Source organism: Aptenodytes forsteri, unplaced genomic scaffold, assembly GCF_000699145.1.
Source record: "Aptenodytes forsteri isolate BGI_AS27 unplaced genomic scaffold, ASM69914v1 Scaffold217, whole genome shotgun sequence".
Taxonomy (NCBI): Eukaryota; Metazoa; Chordata; class Aves; order Sphenisciformes; family Spheniscidae; genus Aptenodytes; species Aptenodytes forsteri.
The window spans coordinates 7507524-7519102 of record NW_008796222.1 but is presented as its reverse complement, the minus strand read 5'-3'; the positions used below and the strand labels follow the sequence as shown (position 1 = coordinate 7519102).

The 11579-nt window shown below is 42.8% G+C and overlaps 1 protein-coding gene across 1 annotated transcript in view; it reads left to right on the top strand.

The window, feature by feature from the left end:
* MFSD4B (major facilitator superfamily domain containing 4B) overlaps positions 1–10321 on the top strand; it is a 10721-nt gene extending 400 nt beyond the window's left edge. The window contains exons 2-3 of the mRNA XM_009289151.2: positions 2807–2923; positions 5268–10321. Of these exons, the coding sequence (XP_009287426.1) occupies positions 2807–2923; positions 5268–6511 (1361 nt within the window). The 3' untranslated portion in view covers positions 6512–10321. The remainder of the gene's footprint in view (positions 1–2806; positions 2924–5267) is intronic.
* Positions 10322–11579: the final 1258 nt, after the last annotated feature.

Genomic DNA, 11579 nt, shown 5'->3' with positions numbered 1-11579 from the left:
GCACTTTTGGCTGTCGCGATATTATGTTCGTTTTGTGACACCGCGTGTGTCAGGGTATTGCTGCTGTGCAGCATTATTTCCAAGTGGTTGGGCTCGCTGGGCATATTAATAGCAGTAACTGGTTTTGAACTTACAAAACCTGTTTGAATCGACCAAAAGGTGCTTTTGGTGCAGACAAAAAAAGCACAGCTGGATCCCCCCCCCCCCTTCGTATCAAGTCATATGCTTAGTATAGATCTGCTTGGAACATATAGGCTTCTATAACGTCACTCTCTGAAACACATAAGCAAACCAGGGGAAGCTGTGTTTTGGCTTTCATTTGCACACAGCAGAAACCTGCAGTCATGCTGAGGGATGCTTCTGCGGGGAGAGCTTCGTAAAACCCTTCCCTTTCTTAAAGCTTGGCAGAAGCGTTCATTTTCACATACCAGGCAAAAGTACTGAGATTTTGACTGGGAGGCCTTAATCAAATTAGAACTTACTTAAAGTGGAAAAACATTGAATACCACCTGTGATGGTAGAAAGTTGCTGCTCAGTTGCGGCCTAGCTATGAAAATGCTTAAACTCTATAGGAACCACAGTTTGTGATCTTAACAGTTTTCTGGACACGTGGAAACTCTCTCCTGTAGGAGCACGGGACTGGCTTTGTCCCGGCAGAGCAGGGCTGCTCGGCCGTCAGGTCACCAAGAGCCACGCTCAGCATCCAGAAATGCGGTGCTCCTTTTAGAGTCGTCGTAGGGTTCTCGTTCAGGTAGAGATTCTTGGAGCACACCTAAAATAGCAGAAGCCCTTCTTTCAACTGCAGTAATGGCAGCGTGTGCCTTCGTGCTGTAAGTTAGGGACTAAACCAGATGCCGGGGCTTGCTCTTTTCCTTCTTCCCATACCTGCACTTGGGGAGGTTCAAACAGAACTGTGCCTCCCCTGAAAACTGCGCTGTAATCACGGGGTTGGTTCTGAGAATATGAGAAGGTCCATTTTCCATTGCTAGCATTTGAACCAAGTCTCTTCTTATCCCTGTATGCCTATCTCCTGTTACCGGGAGCAATCATGTCATATAATGTCTGTCTGTCTCTCCTCCCTTTTTTATCCCTCTTCTTGTCTTCACCTCCCTGGACCGGTTCCTCGTATTTGCTCTTGTTCTAAGATGTCTTTATTTGGTCTCCGCCCTGTTCTTTATTCCTCTCCTCCAGACCACCTGTAAAGTGGGTTTCCTTTAGTCTCCTTGTACATCTGACAAGGTCAGAGTTGGCTGTGTCTGACATTGGAGACTTTACCTTCCGTAATGGAATTCATACACCTGTGGAAGTATTAACTTGAAATGGTTTAGTATTTACTTATTTTCCTGATGTATCACACAGGATAGCGGTCTGTCAACAATGCTTGGAAAATGATTCATCTCCTAATCCTTTCCAGTTTGGTAGCGCTTATGGCAAAACCACAATTTGAACTACTGAATCTTCTCTCATTTCTGTCATCTGAGGGCTGCCTGTAAGAGATTTTGGCTCGTGTAGTTTTACCTCCCATCTTTCAACTGCTGAAACTCTGCTTACTGTACAGAGAAAAAATTGACGACATAATCTGTCTTTGTCAAGGAAGCTTTCACGTACCGATCTTCAGGTGAAGAGCTGAAGTAGACAGCTGAGAACTTGCTGAGAAGTTACTTTTCAGCTCTGAGTGGGGCATCTGCCATCTGAGAAGCTGTACTTAATACACCCCATCTTTAGCTTCTCTATGCAGCTCAGCATACTAGCCTTCAAAAATATTCTGAGGCATGTATTCCAAGTATCTCGCTAGGGCTGTAGGGTTCTGGATATTTATTTTTTCCATTGTTTTTGTTTTTGTTTGGAATTAACCTAAATTCTTAATTACATCAATCCCCATTAATCTTTAAGCATCTGCCCCACCTGTGATCAAGCATTGACTGGAAAAATAAGAGAGACGTCTGAACTGGTACAAGCTTTCTCAAAACCTAATACTGTTTATTCAAGATATTAATTGCAGATTTTTTTATTATGAAGGTGATTATAAGCATAGAATTTAACTGCTGAACTTTCTCCCAAATTGTAATAAAAATAATTTCTATCTGCTAAAAAGTACTTTTTGAAATGGCATGTTGTAAGTGCGGTTAATAATAGTAAAACTAATAGTGTTAATGAACTGCTGCTAAATTTATGATGAGAAATTTTGTCGTTACGTCTCTTAAAACTCCAGAAATGCCTTGGAATACAGCCCTCGTGTGATAACAGAATATAAATGAAAGTCAGCATTTTTATATGGACGTCGCTTGTTGGCTGAGGTGCAATCACTTTATAGGATTTTAAGAGTTTAGTGATTTGGGTTCTTTTAAAATGGAGCCAAATTTAATGCTCTAGTTCTCGGAGGAAAAACTTCATACTGTTCAAAACCACATTCTACTTCTTTTGTGGTAAAGTAACATTTCTAGATCAGAAGTTTGCAGAAGATACTGAAATAGCACTTCTAAATCAAAAGTTTCAGAAGACGACTTAGTGTTCTAGCAGCAGATGCTACTCCCTTTGCAAATAAAGCTTTAGCAAAACAGGTTTTTCATGTAGTGTTTATATTCTGATGAAATTCCTTTTTTCCAAGTGAAAAACGAGTCTGTTGAACTTTCTAGCTGCTTCTGCTAATCGTGAATTGGGGTAGTGAGGTTACATCACCTGTTAGGATTATCTGTAACTTTAATAATTATGAATGTATTTGTATTTCTTGGTCTTCTGTATGTTTTGTACTTCAAATGGAAACTGTAGCGTGTGGGTTTTTTGTTTTGTTTTTTAACCTTTCCAGCATTATCCATGTTTGGAACAACGGTTGGTCTTTATGGGATACCCTGGTGTAAGAAATCCCTGCTGTTAACTGTCTTGATGTCAGTTATTGGAGCTTCCATGGGAATTCTAGACACAGGTAAGGGACCACGTGATCCGATAGTTCCTTCACCGAACTAACTGGAAACCTCAAACTCCCCAAAACCGTTGCTGGTATTTCATTTGACACGTCTTGAATGAAAAGAGGGGAGCTGTTTTACCTGGCCAGGATTCTTGGATTATTCTGGTCCTGAGACTTCCAGTGTTTGTGTCTCTCTCTGTAACAGACCTTCCTTAAGGGGCCTGGGGAGCTGGGTATCCCTTGCTTCCTGGAGAAGATCAATACGCATTTCAGTGGGCAATTACAGATGTAAAGAAAGTGTCACGCGCTCTTTAAACAGTGTTTTCTTTAAATTACTCATCTACAGGAAGCTAGTTGGGTTACCGTTCGTTAGCGCCAGATGAAACTAAGTTAGTCCTGGGCAAGCCCTGGTGTTTGAGAGAGAGATTCTCACGGTTGCTGTGTTAGATTGTTGGCCACCTAAACCTGGCCCGGTGGTGTTTGGGGAGTCACAGCAGACGTTTACTGCCATAGCTCGCTCGCTCACAGCACCACGTCATCCGTCTCCCTGAATTAAGGAATATTTGCTGGCCTTGGCCAGCCTCGCTTAGGTGTTTGGGAATGCCCCAAATTGGAAGTCTGTGGCATGTGCATACTGCAAGCGGCCTGGAAAAAACACTTTTGCTGGAAACCTGTTGAAAACCAATTTTCTTAGTAGAGGCTCCTTATTGGAGGAAGATGTACCGGTGAAGTTGCAGAGCAAATGTCTGCAGGTGCGGTTGGAAAGGTCGGTTATACCAGAGGTATGAAAAAGAAATTCCCACAGAAATGAGTTCATTGGGCATGGCTTAGAAAGGGTGAGTTAGTGATGGCTGGCTGCAGCAGGCAGTTTGGATCAGGAGGCGAGGCCACGGCAAGAGACCTAAGCACACTTAGAGATGAGTGGGTAACGCTGGCATACTTGCAGATGGGGACCAGGAAACAACCAAAAGTACGTCAGCGGTGGAGTGTTCTGGCGTTGCTGTAGAAGGTGGTGGTGAAGCCGCAGCAGGCGGCCACTCACCTGGCACCTCTCCAGTGACGTGCCAGCAGTGTGCCGACTTTCCTGGCTTACTGAGGGAGCCTGTGGTTACTTACTAGCCAGCAAGGTACGACTGGATCTGGTCGACCAGCTTTGGGGCAGGCTTATTTCTGAGTAAGAGCTGGCTAACAAATTAGCCTAGCTATCCAGACAGCTCTGGAAGCATCCCAGCCGGGGCCTGGTTTCGGTGGCTTGGCTGGTAGGCAACACAGAGGAGTGATGGCTGCACACGTGAACCATCTGCCCTAATTCTGCGGAGCTTGAGCGAGCTCTGTTAACACTGAAGAGGGCGAGATACAGGATCCAGTAGTGAAAAAGATGGTTTTGCATGGCACAGGTTATGCTAAATAACCTGAGTGCAGAGGTGTATTTGTTGCCTCTGGTAGGATCATTATACATGGCACTTGGTTTAAAAATTCTTCGTATGGGAAAATCCTGTCGGCTTACTGTAAAAATGCCTCCAGTGGGTGGGCGTGCTGCTTGGAAATCAGACCTTTGAGGCAGGGAGGCTTCCCAACAGGAGAAACTAAGAGCAAGGCAGTAGCGTGTAACTGAATTAATTTGGAAGAGTGTTAGTGCTGCATGACAAGGGTTGCTGTACTGTAGCACAGGAATTTAGTTACTGTTCTTATTTTCCTGCGTTCTTCTCGGGGACTACCTAAAAATGTCTCTCTGAGGTCTTATTTTCTAGCATTATTGTTGGTCTGAGGATGTCGTAGTTTGGTCTCTGCAGCGGTATTATTGTAAACCTTTCTGCTTCTGGAAAGTCATTTGAACGCAGTTGGGGTAGTCCCAGCCCATCAGCAGTAAGCGATTCTTGTGCTGGGATGTTGTTTAATGGGGCCTCTGATTCTTAGCATTGTGCGTTGTTGCTTTTACAACTTAGAGAAATGAGAAGCAGTTAAATTTGCTCTTTTGCAAAAAGGCTGAAAAATGCTGCAAATTGTCAAGTAGGGTAATTAAGTACAGCCATGGTTGCTGGATTAAGCCAGCGTGTGGCTCTTCATTTTGACTGCTGTGAATACCTTCCTGAAGCTCAAGTAATCAGGTGGGCTTAAGGTGCTTACAGGCAGAATTTCAGTTAACTTCAATTTTGCACATTGTATTTGCTAAACCTGGTAGTATTGCAAATTGAATTAATTAGGTTACGGTTTGGTGTGTCTTTGTTTTGTTTGGTTTGGTTTGGTTTTTTTACCTGTTACGGTTTGGTGTGTCTTTGTTTTGTTTTGTTTGGTTTGGTTTTTTTACCCAGTACCTGGTTTCAGACTAAAATGACTGAATCCTCCTCTCTCCGATCTGCAGGTGGCAACGTACTGGCACTGAATACCTGGGGGGCAGAGGCTGGGCCACATATGCAGGCCTTACACTTCAGTTTTGCTGTCGGTGCGTTTGTGGCTCCGATCCTGGCTAAAATGGCCTTGGGAGGCTCCGAATCTAAAGACCTTCCAGTAGCTGAAAAGACAAACCAGTCTGTCCCGAGGTCTGTGCCGACAGCACCGGCTGCATCAGCCGCGTCAGCACTGAAACACCATCTTGGTGCGGATTTTTTGTGGTCCTATGTTGTCATAGGGACCTATCTTCTGCTCGTTTCTCTCTTCTTTTTTATTTTGTATTCAAAGGGCAGCTCGGCTCGAGACAAATCAAAGGCTTCTTTGCAGAAACGCATGTTTGCCAAATACCACTATGCCCTTATTATTCTCCTGTTCATATTCTTCTTCTGCTACGTGGGGGCGGAGGTCACTTACGGCTCTTACATATTTACTTACGCAAAGGTCTTTGCCGAGATGAAAGAAAACGAAGCAGCCGCTTTGAATTCTGTCTTCTGGGGTGCGTTTGCCGCTTGCAGAGGCGTGGCAATATTCTGTGCTGCTTGCTTGTACCCTGGCACCATGATCCTGCTGAGTATCGTAGGCTCTGCTGTCTCCTCTTCGTGCTTGGCCTTCTTTGCGAGGTACCCAGCCTCGCTGTGGGTTGGAACCGCTGTGTATGGAGCGTCAATGGCCACCATCTTTCCCAGCGGCATTTCCTGGATAGAACAGTACACGGTCGTGCAAGGAAAATCGGCTTCTCTGTTTGTGATCGGCGCCGCGCTGGGCGAGATGTGCATTCCTGCCGTGGTGGGGTATCTTCAAGGAAGGTTTCACCACGTTCCTGTGGTTATGTACACTGCCTTGGTGACTTCGGCAATGACAGTTATTCTCTTCCCTCTGATGTACAAATTGGCCAACTCTCCCGGTGAGAGCCACTTGAAAGAAATGAGCGAGAGCGAGGACCGGAAAGCTTTGTTGTCAAACTCGGGGCTTAATGAGGATGAAGAGGAGGAGGAGGATGCGGGAGAGTGGAACGAAGCAGACTTTGAGGTAATAGAAATGAACGACACGCTGAGAAACTCTGTGATAGAGACCTCCCGTAAGATACCCGGGGACTCTCCAGCCAAAGTCTCTCTCCAGCCCCATCTGGACGAGGTATTGCGCGATTCTCCAGTGGTCGCTGGTGGCTCCCCTGGGAGAAAAAATGTGAATGTTGACCGGGAGAAGAATGATTAAAGTAAAGGCTGACTTTCTTTTAGTCAGCCTAAAAGAGGAAATGCAATTGAATTGTAGCTGTTCTTGTAAAGTGGTTCGAGAAGCCTTTTATAGTGGCGCAGAGCTCAGCGTGTTCATTTCTGTGTTTGTCCGGCCCTTTCTCCTCTTTCATCTTCAGTCTGCAGCGATGTGTCTCGGAGTGGGGAAGTCCACCGCGATGTGGCTGGGGCAACGTGCTAAAACGTACAGACTATACTGAAAATCTTAAAACACAAGAGGCGTTTTCTAAATGTGAGGCGTGCCTTTAAGTCATGTATGCTGTAATAAGAACTAACGGGGAAAGAAGGGGACCGCTCAGACCACTCAGTTTTTTGGGGGTGGGTAGAGGGTGCAGTTCCGAGCTGCTCGGTCACAAGGTGTTTTCACGAGAGAGGAGAGAAATCTGTTATCTGTGAGGCCGAGCTTTCTTATCTCATGAAAAGAAGAACGTTTCTACCCCATTGAAAGGTGGTGTGACGTAAACCAGGAAATCAAGTCAAATTTCAGGTGACACCCAGCGGCTGTAAATCGGATAGCCTGTTGGCAAGGGATTTAATTTTCTGCTTCTGTCACTAAGACGAGAAAAAAATTTAAATGAATTTTCAGGAGTGGAACCATGCCTTTGGGTCATTTAAAAGCAGTGTATGGGAAGGGGGACAAAATGGGTCGTATTAATCTGCTATAATGCTTAACTCCGATTTCCTCGTTGAACAGTGGTGACAAATCTAAATAGTCTAAAGTACTTGGGATTGTACTTGTGATTTTAATTACTGCACTACCACTGAAATCAAGAAATGTATGAAGAAGGTGATAAAATTATATATAAACAGATTACTTAATATATGGTATTGACATAGGGCTGTGATATTTTTAACGCAGTTTAAATTAAGGTTGTAACAACTTTTCTGGCTTCCTGTGCCAAGACTTCAACATCGTGATGCGTTAAAATGAAAATTTGAGAATGAGAGGGAATTACTGATGAGACAATCCTTTCAGGTTGTACTGTACGATCACTTGCCCCTGGCCAGTTGGATCGGTGCCATTTGGGTTTTGTTTCTTTTGGGTGCTGACTTACAGGCAGGCTCTTCCTCGCGGAGCAGCAGTGGTTTGTAGGTTCATCGCTGCTAAGCAGGAAGAGCTGGGAAGGACCAGTCATGCCAGCGAGCCCTCCCCGGTAAGAGGGGAAAAAAGCAGCAGCTAATGGCAAAAACCTGACTCTGGAACAGTAGTCTTGCCATTTGTCTACTTGAAGCTCCAAATTTGTAGGTTAAGTATTTCTTTTAAGGCTGTGTGATCAGAATGTGCTCATGTTTGGGGTTTTTTACTTTGCACTGTTACGAGAATTTTCTTGCCGAGAAGTTTAATTTACTAACAGAAGAGCTCTAGCCGTAGCGTAGCACAGAACCTTAAATGTTCAGTGTGTTTTCAGGTCTGTTTTTGTTCCCTCTCTTGTCCTCTGACTGTGCAGCCTAGAACCTCGTGGCTTTTTCCTCTCTTCTGAGAACTTAGTAAGAAGGAGGAATCAACTTTTAGTGAAAATGTGTAATTTTTTTCATCTTGCCACGTCAAAGGGTCTCTCTCTCCCTCTGCTGTCAGCACTTAAATGCCATTGTGTTTTCACCCGATTCCTTTTTTTCCTTGTGTGTATGCGCGCTTCAGCGGCACCTTTTCCAGCGCAATGCATGAACCTGCACTTTAAAATACGGCCTTGTTTCACTTGCCGTTCTCTTTTTTGCTTAAAATAAGTGCTTTTAAATATCAGGCCAAAGCCTGTTCTAGGTACGTGACAGCATTTGATCAACAGGAGTTAAGTCTGTATGGCCTTGCGTGTTTAGTTAGTTTCACATGGTAACAAATGAAGTGGCGCGGCAGAGGTGGTGACTTAAGTGAGTGCAGATTAAGCCTGCCTTCCTTCAGCTGTCCCTCTCCCCTTTTTCCTCCTGCATGCCACAGCAGCTGCTTTGTGTCTGTGGAAAGTAGGGGTGTTAGCTGATGGTAAGGACAAATCCTGCTGGTGGATGGGGGGGGAGTGGTAACTGACCCCCGGGGAGGTCACAGGTTTCCTTTGGCAGAAACTGGGTTTGGTGCAGGACAAACAACAACAAAAGATAGGGCAGTGGTTCTGTGGCAGCCCCCCGCTGCAACTGCACTCCATAGGCTTTGCCGGAATTGACGGCGATGTGAAAAAGTTTCCTCGTACCTGAGATTGTGTTGCCAGAAGAAAATCAGTTTAAGAAACCCACCTGGCAACCAGGAAGATTTTAAATAACCCCCAATTCATCCGCTAATTTTTGGAATGAAAGTCCAAATTAGAATGTCCTGCACGCAAGATTGTTCTCAGGGATAGTTTACACGTCTTGCATAATCAACTACTAAAAAACCCCAGAAAATGAATTTAAAGCTGCAGTGGGAAATACGCTGTAACCTCTTTGAACCTTAGCTACTTATTGCTTATATATACACAGTTATTTGTGTTTCTGACCCAACAAATGTAAAAATACTGTGCAGAATGAGGATTTTTTTTTTTTTTTTTTACTGGCTGTATTAATTCCTGCACGAGTCACTTCTTGAATTCATCCCCATTTTCCCCCTTAGAAGCAGGAGGCCTGAGTAGTAGGAGTGGAGCAACGGCCTGGAATGCCAAGGTAAGAGCAGCCTTTGACAGGAGGTAAAGGATCCAAAAAGCAGTGGCAGGAAGACAGAGTGGGTTATCTTATCTTGAGCAGTACCGTGTAGAGTCACGGCTGATTGATACGAGGAGGTCTGTGTCTGGATGACGTCTAAATTTTGAGTTGTCCTAGGGAGCGCTTAGAGCCTTCAGTGTCTTAATTCTGGCTTCAAACTTGAAATGGAATATACTTACAGAACTTGTTCTCCTTATCCCCTGAAAGCATGCTTTTAAGAGCAGGGGCTGCCCTTTAATGAAAATGAAATGTTTAAAGCAATTTAAGATGAAAACAGCTCTAGGACATTTCCAACAATGAGTCCAGCTCACAGCGGTTCCAGCCAGCCTTGATGTTCACAGCTGCAGCTTTCCTAGTTCTTGGATTTTCGTGTTCCTCGAGGCTTGTTTTTAGACAATGAATGTTAGTTTTTACATGTTTAAATTTCCTTCCGAAGTAAGTTGCTTCCTGGCATATACAGTTAAAGTGAGGATCTATTTACAGTGCCTTTTAAGTTACAGATCCTCCAGAAAGCTTAAACGCTCCAAACGTACACGTTATGGGTTGAAATTACTTGACGTAAACTGTATTACTTTACCATTGCCTTGCTTACGCTAGACCAGTCATCTCTCTGTTGAGGACAAGAGTTGTGGTCCATGCAGTAGATTAGATACCTGAATTTATTAAGAATCATGTTTTTGTCTATAAAGCCAGGACTGAGTTGAAGATGAGCACGCACTTGCCCATTGACTCCAGTGTTAAAGGCAACCTCTTGCAGTTAAGCATTGTTTAATACTTTTATTTATCCCCGAAGCACTGCCAAATGCTGGATTGTACCACAAGTGCTAAGACGTTAGTCCTGGCGTTTGCACTTTCATTCTGTACGTGACCAATGGTAGAATGCAAGAGTAGGCAAAGTTTTGTGCCTTGATGGGGTTTGGGTTTTTTTTGTTACGTTGCATAAAAGCGCATCGCGACCTGTGGCTGTTCTATTATCTATTTAATAGTTTTTATTCTGCTTGCTGTGGGTTTACATTGTACTGTATAATGTGAAATTTTAACAGACTGACTTGTATCTTGAATGTAATAAATTCGTAACTGGAAAAGGCACTCAGGTTCCTTGATGTAAATAAAGTTTTGTTCTATTTTTCGAAGCTACTCTGGACTTCTGGATTTAAAACTTACTCCTGTTTTGATTACTGGAAAACTGGAAGTGTTTCTCTTCTGGTTTGGGGAAAGCCTCAAGAATTGATAAGGAGGTTTTAGATCCCAAAGCTGAAGCTGGAAACTGGATTGTGGACTCTTAACTCTTACTTGAGCAGTCTTGTTTACATTACCACGTGTGTGCCAAACGAGGGAAACGAAGGTATCTGCAGTTGAGGTTAAATATAAAAAAGGCACATAATTTTTACCATATCATTTTATTCAACTTTAATATGGTTTCCATTATTAACTTCTAAAACAAAATGATTTCCAGTTTAGAAAACAATGCACTGACCACATAATTCCTTTTCCATTTTATACAGTTATACAAATATTCTAAATACACATTTTGTCAAGATGGTGGCAAATAAGATTTAACTGTACAGTACATAAGGAAAGAAAATATTTTAAGCATATTTAGAAGCAATAGAAATGTCTATACAAAACAAGCAAAAATGGAATAAAATTTTATATTTAAAGTATTGCAACAGTCCCACAGGTTTGTAACAAAAATGTCTTTGCACAGTTCCTCACAATGCCCCATTAATAGCTAAAGCAAGACAGCAATTTTTAGAAAATAATGTTTCAAAATGCTACACATGATACTACTGCTTGCACCGTCTGATCAAAATAACAATCTACTTGGAATCAAGCAAAACTTAGGAGGAGATATACCAACCAACTTTAAAATTATCTGTATAAAAGTCATTGCACATTATTTTACTCAGTTGTTTGAAAAGTAAAAAAGTGTATTTACAAAATATTTCGCAGACAAAATTATAAAGTGAATGGATAATATATAAGTAACACGTCTTGATACTGACAGTTCAAGAACACACACTAATGGTTTATCGTTTCAAGAGGTTTTCAGTGCTCCTTCCTCCAGGAAGTAAACCTGACTTCTACTTTGAAATGGATTTACAAGATGTTACACATAGCTATTTCAACATCAGCATTATAAAACAGTATGTTAGAAACATGAAAGAAAGAAGAAATTTGTACATCTTAAAAAGTGAGCTATTCATAGATCAACAAATGTATTTCTTTTTTTTAATTTAGTTAGGATAAGCGTTCATTATTCTTCAGATAATAAACCCAGCAGTTAAAATGGAAATCCTGGACTAGATGAGAATTGAAAAAGCACCATGCACAATAGTCTTAGTGTGGTAAACACTGAAGGAAAA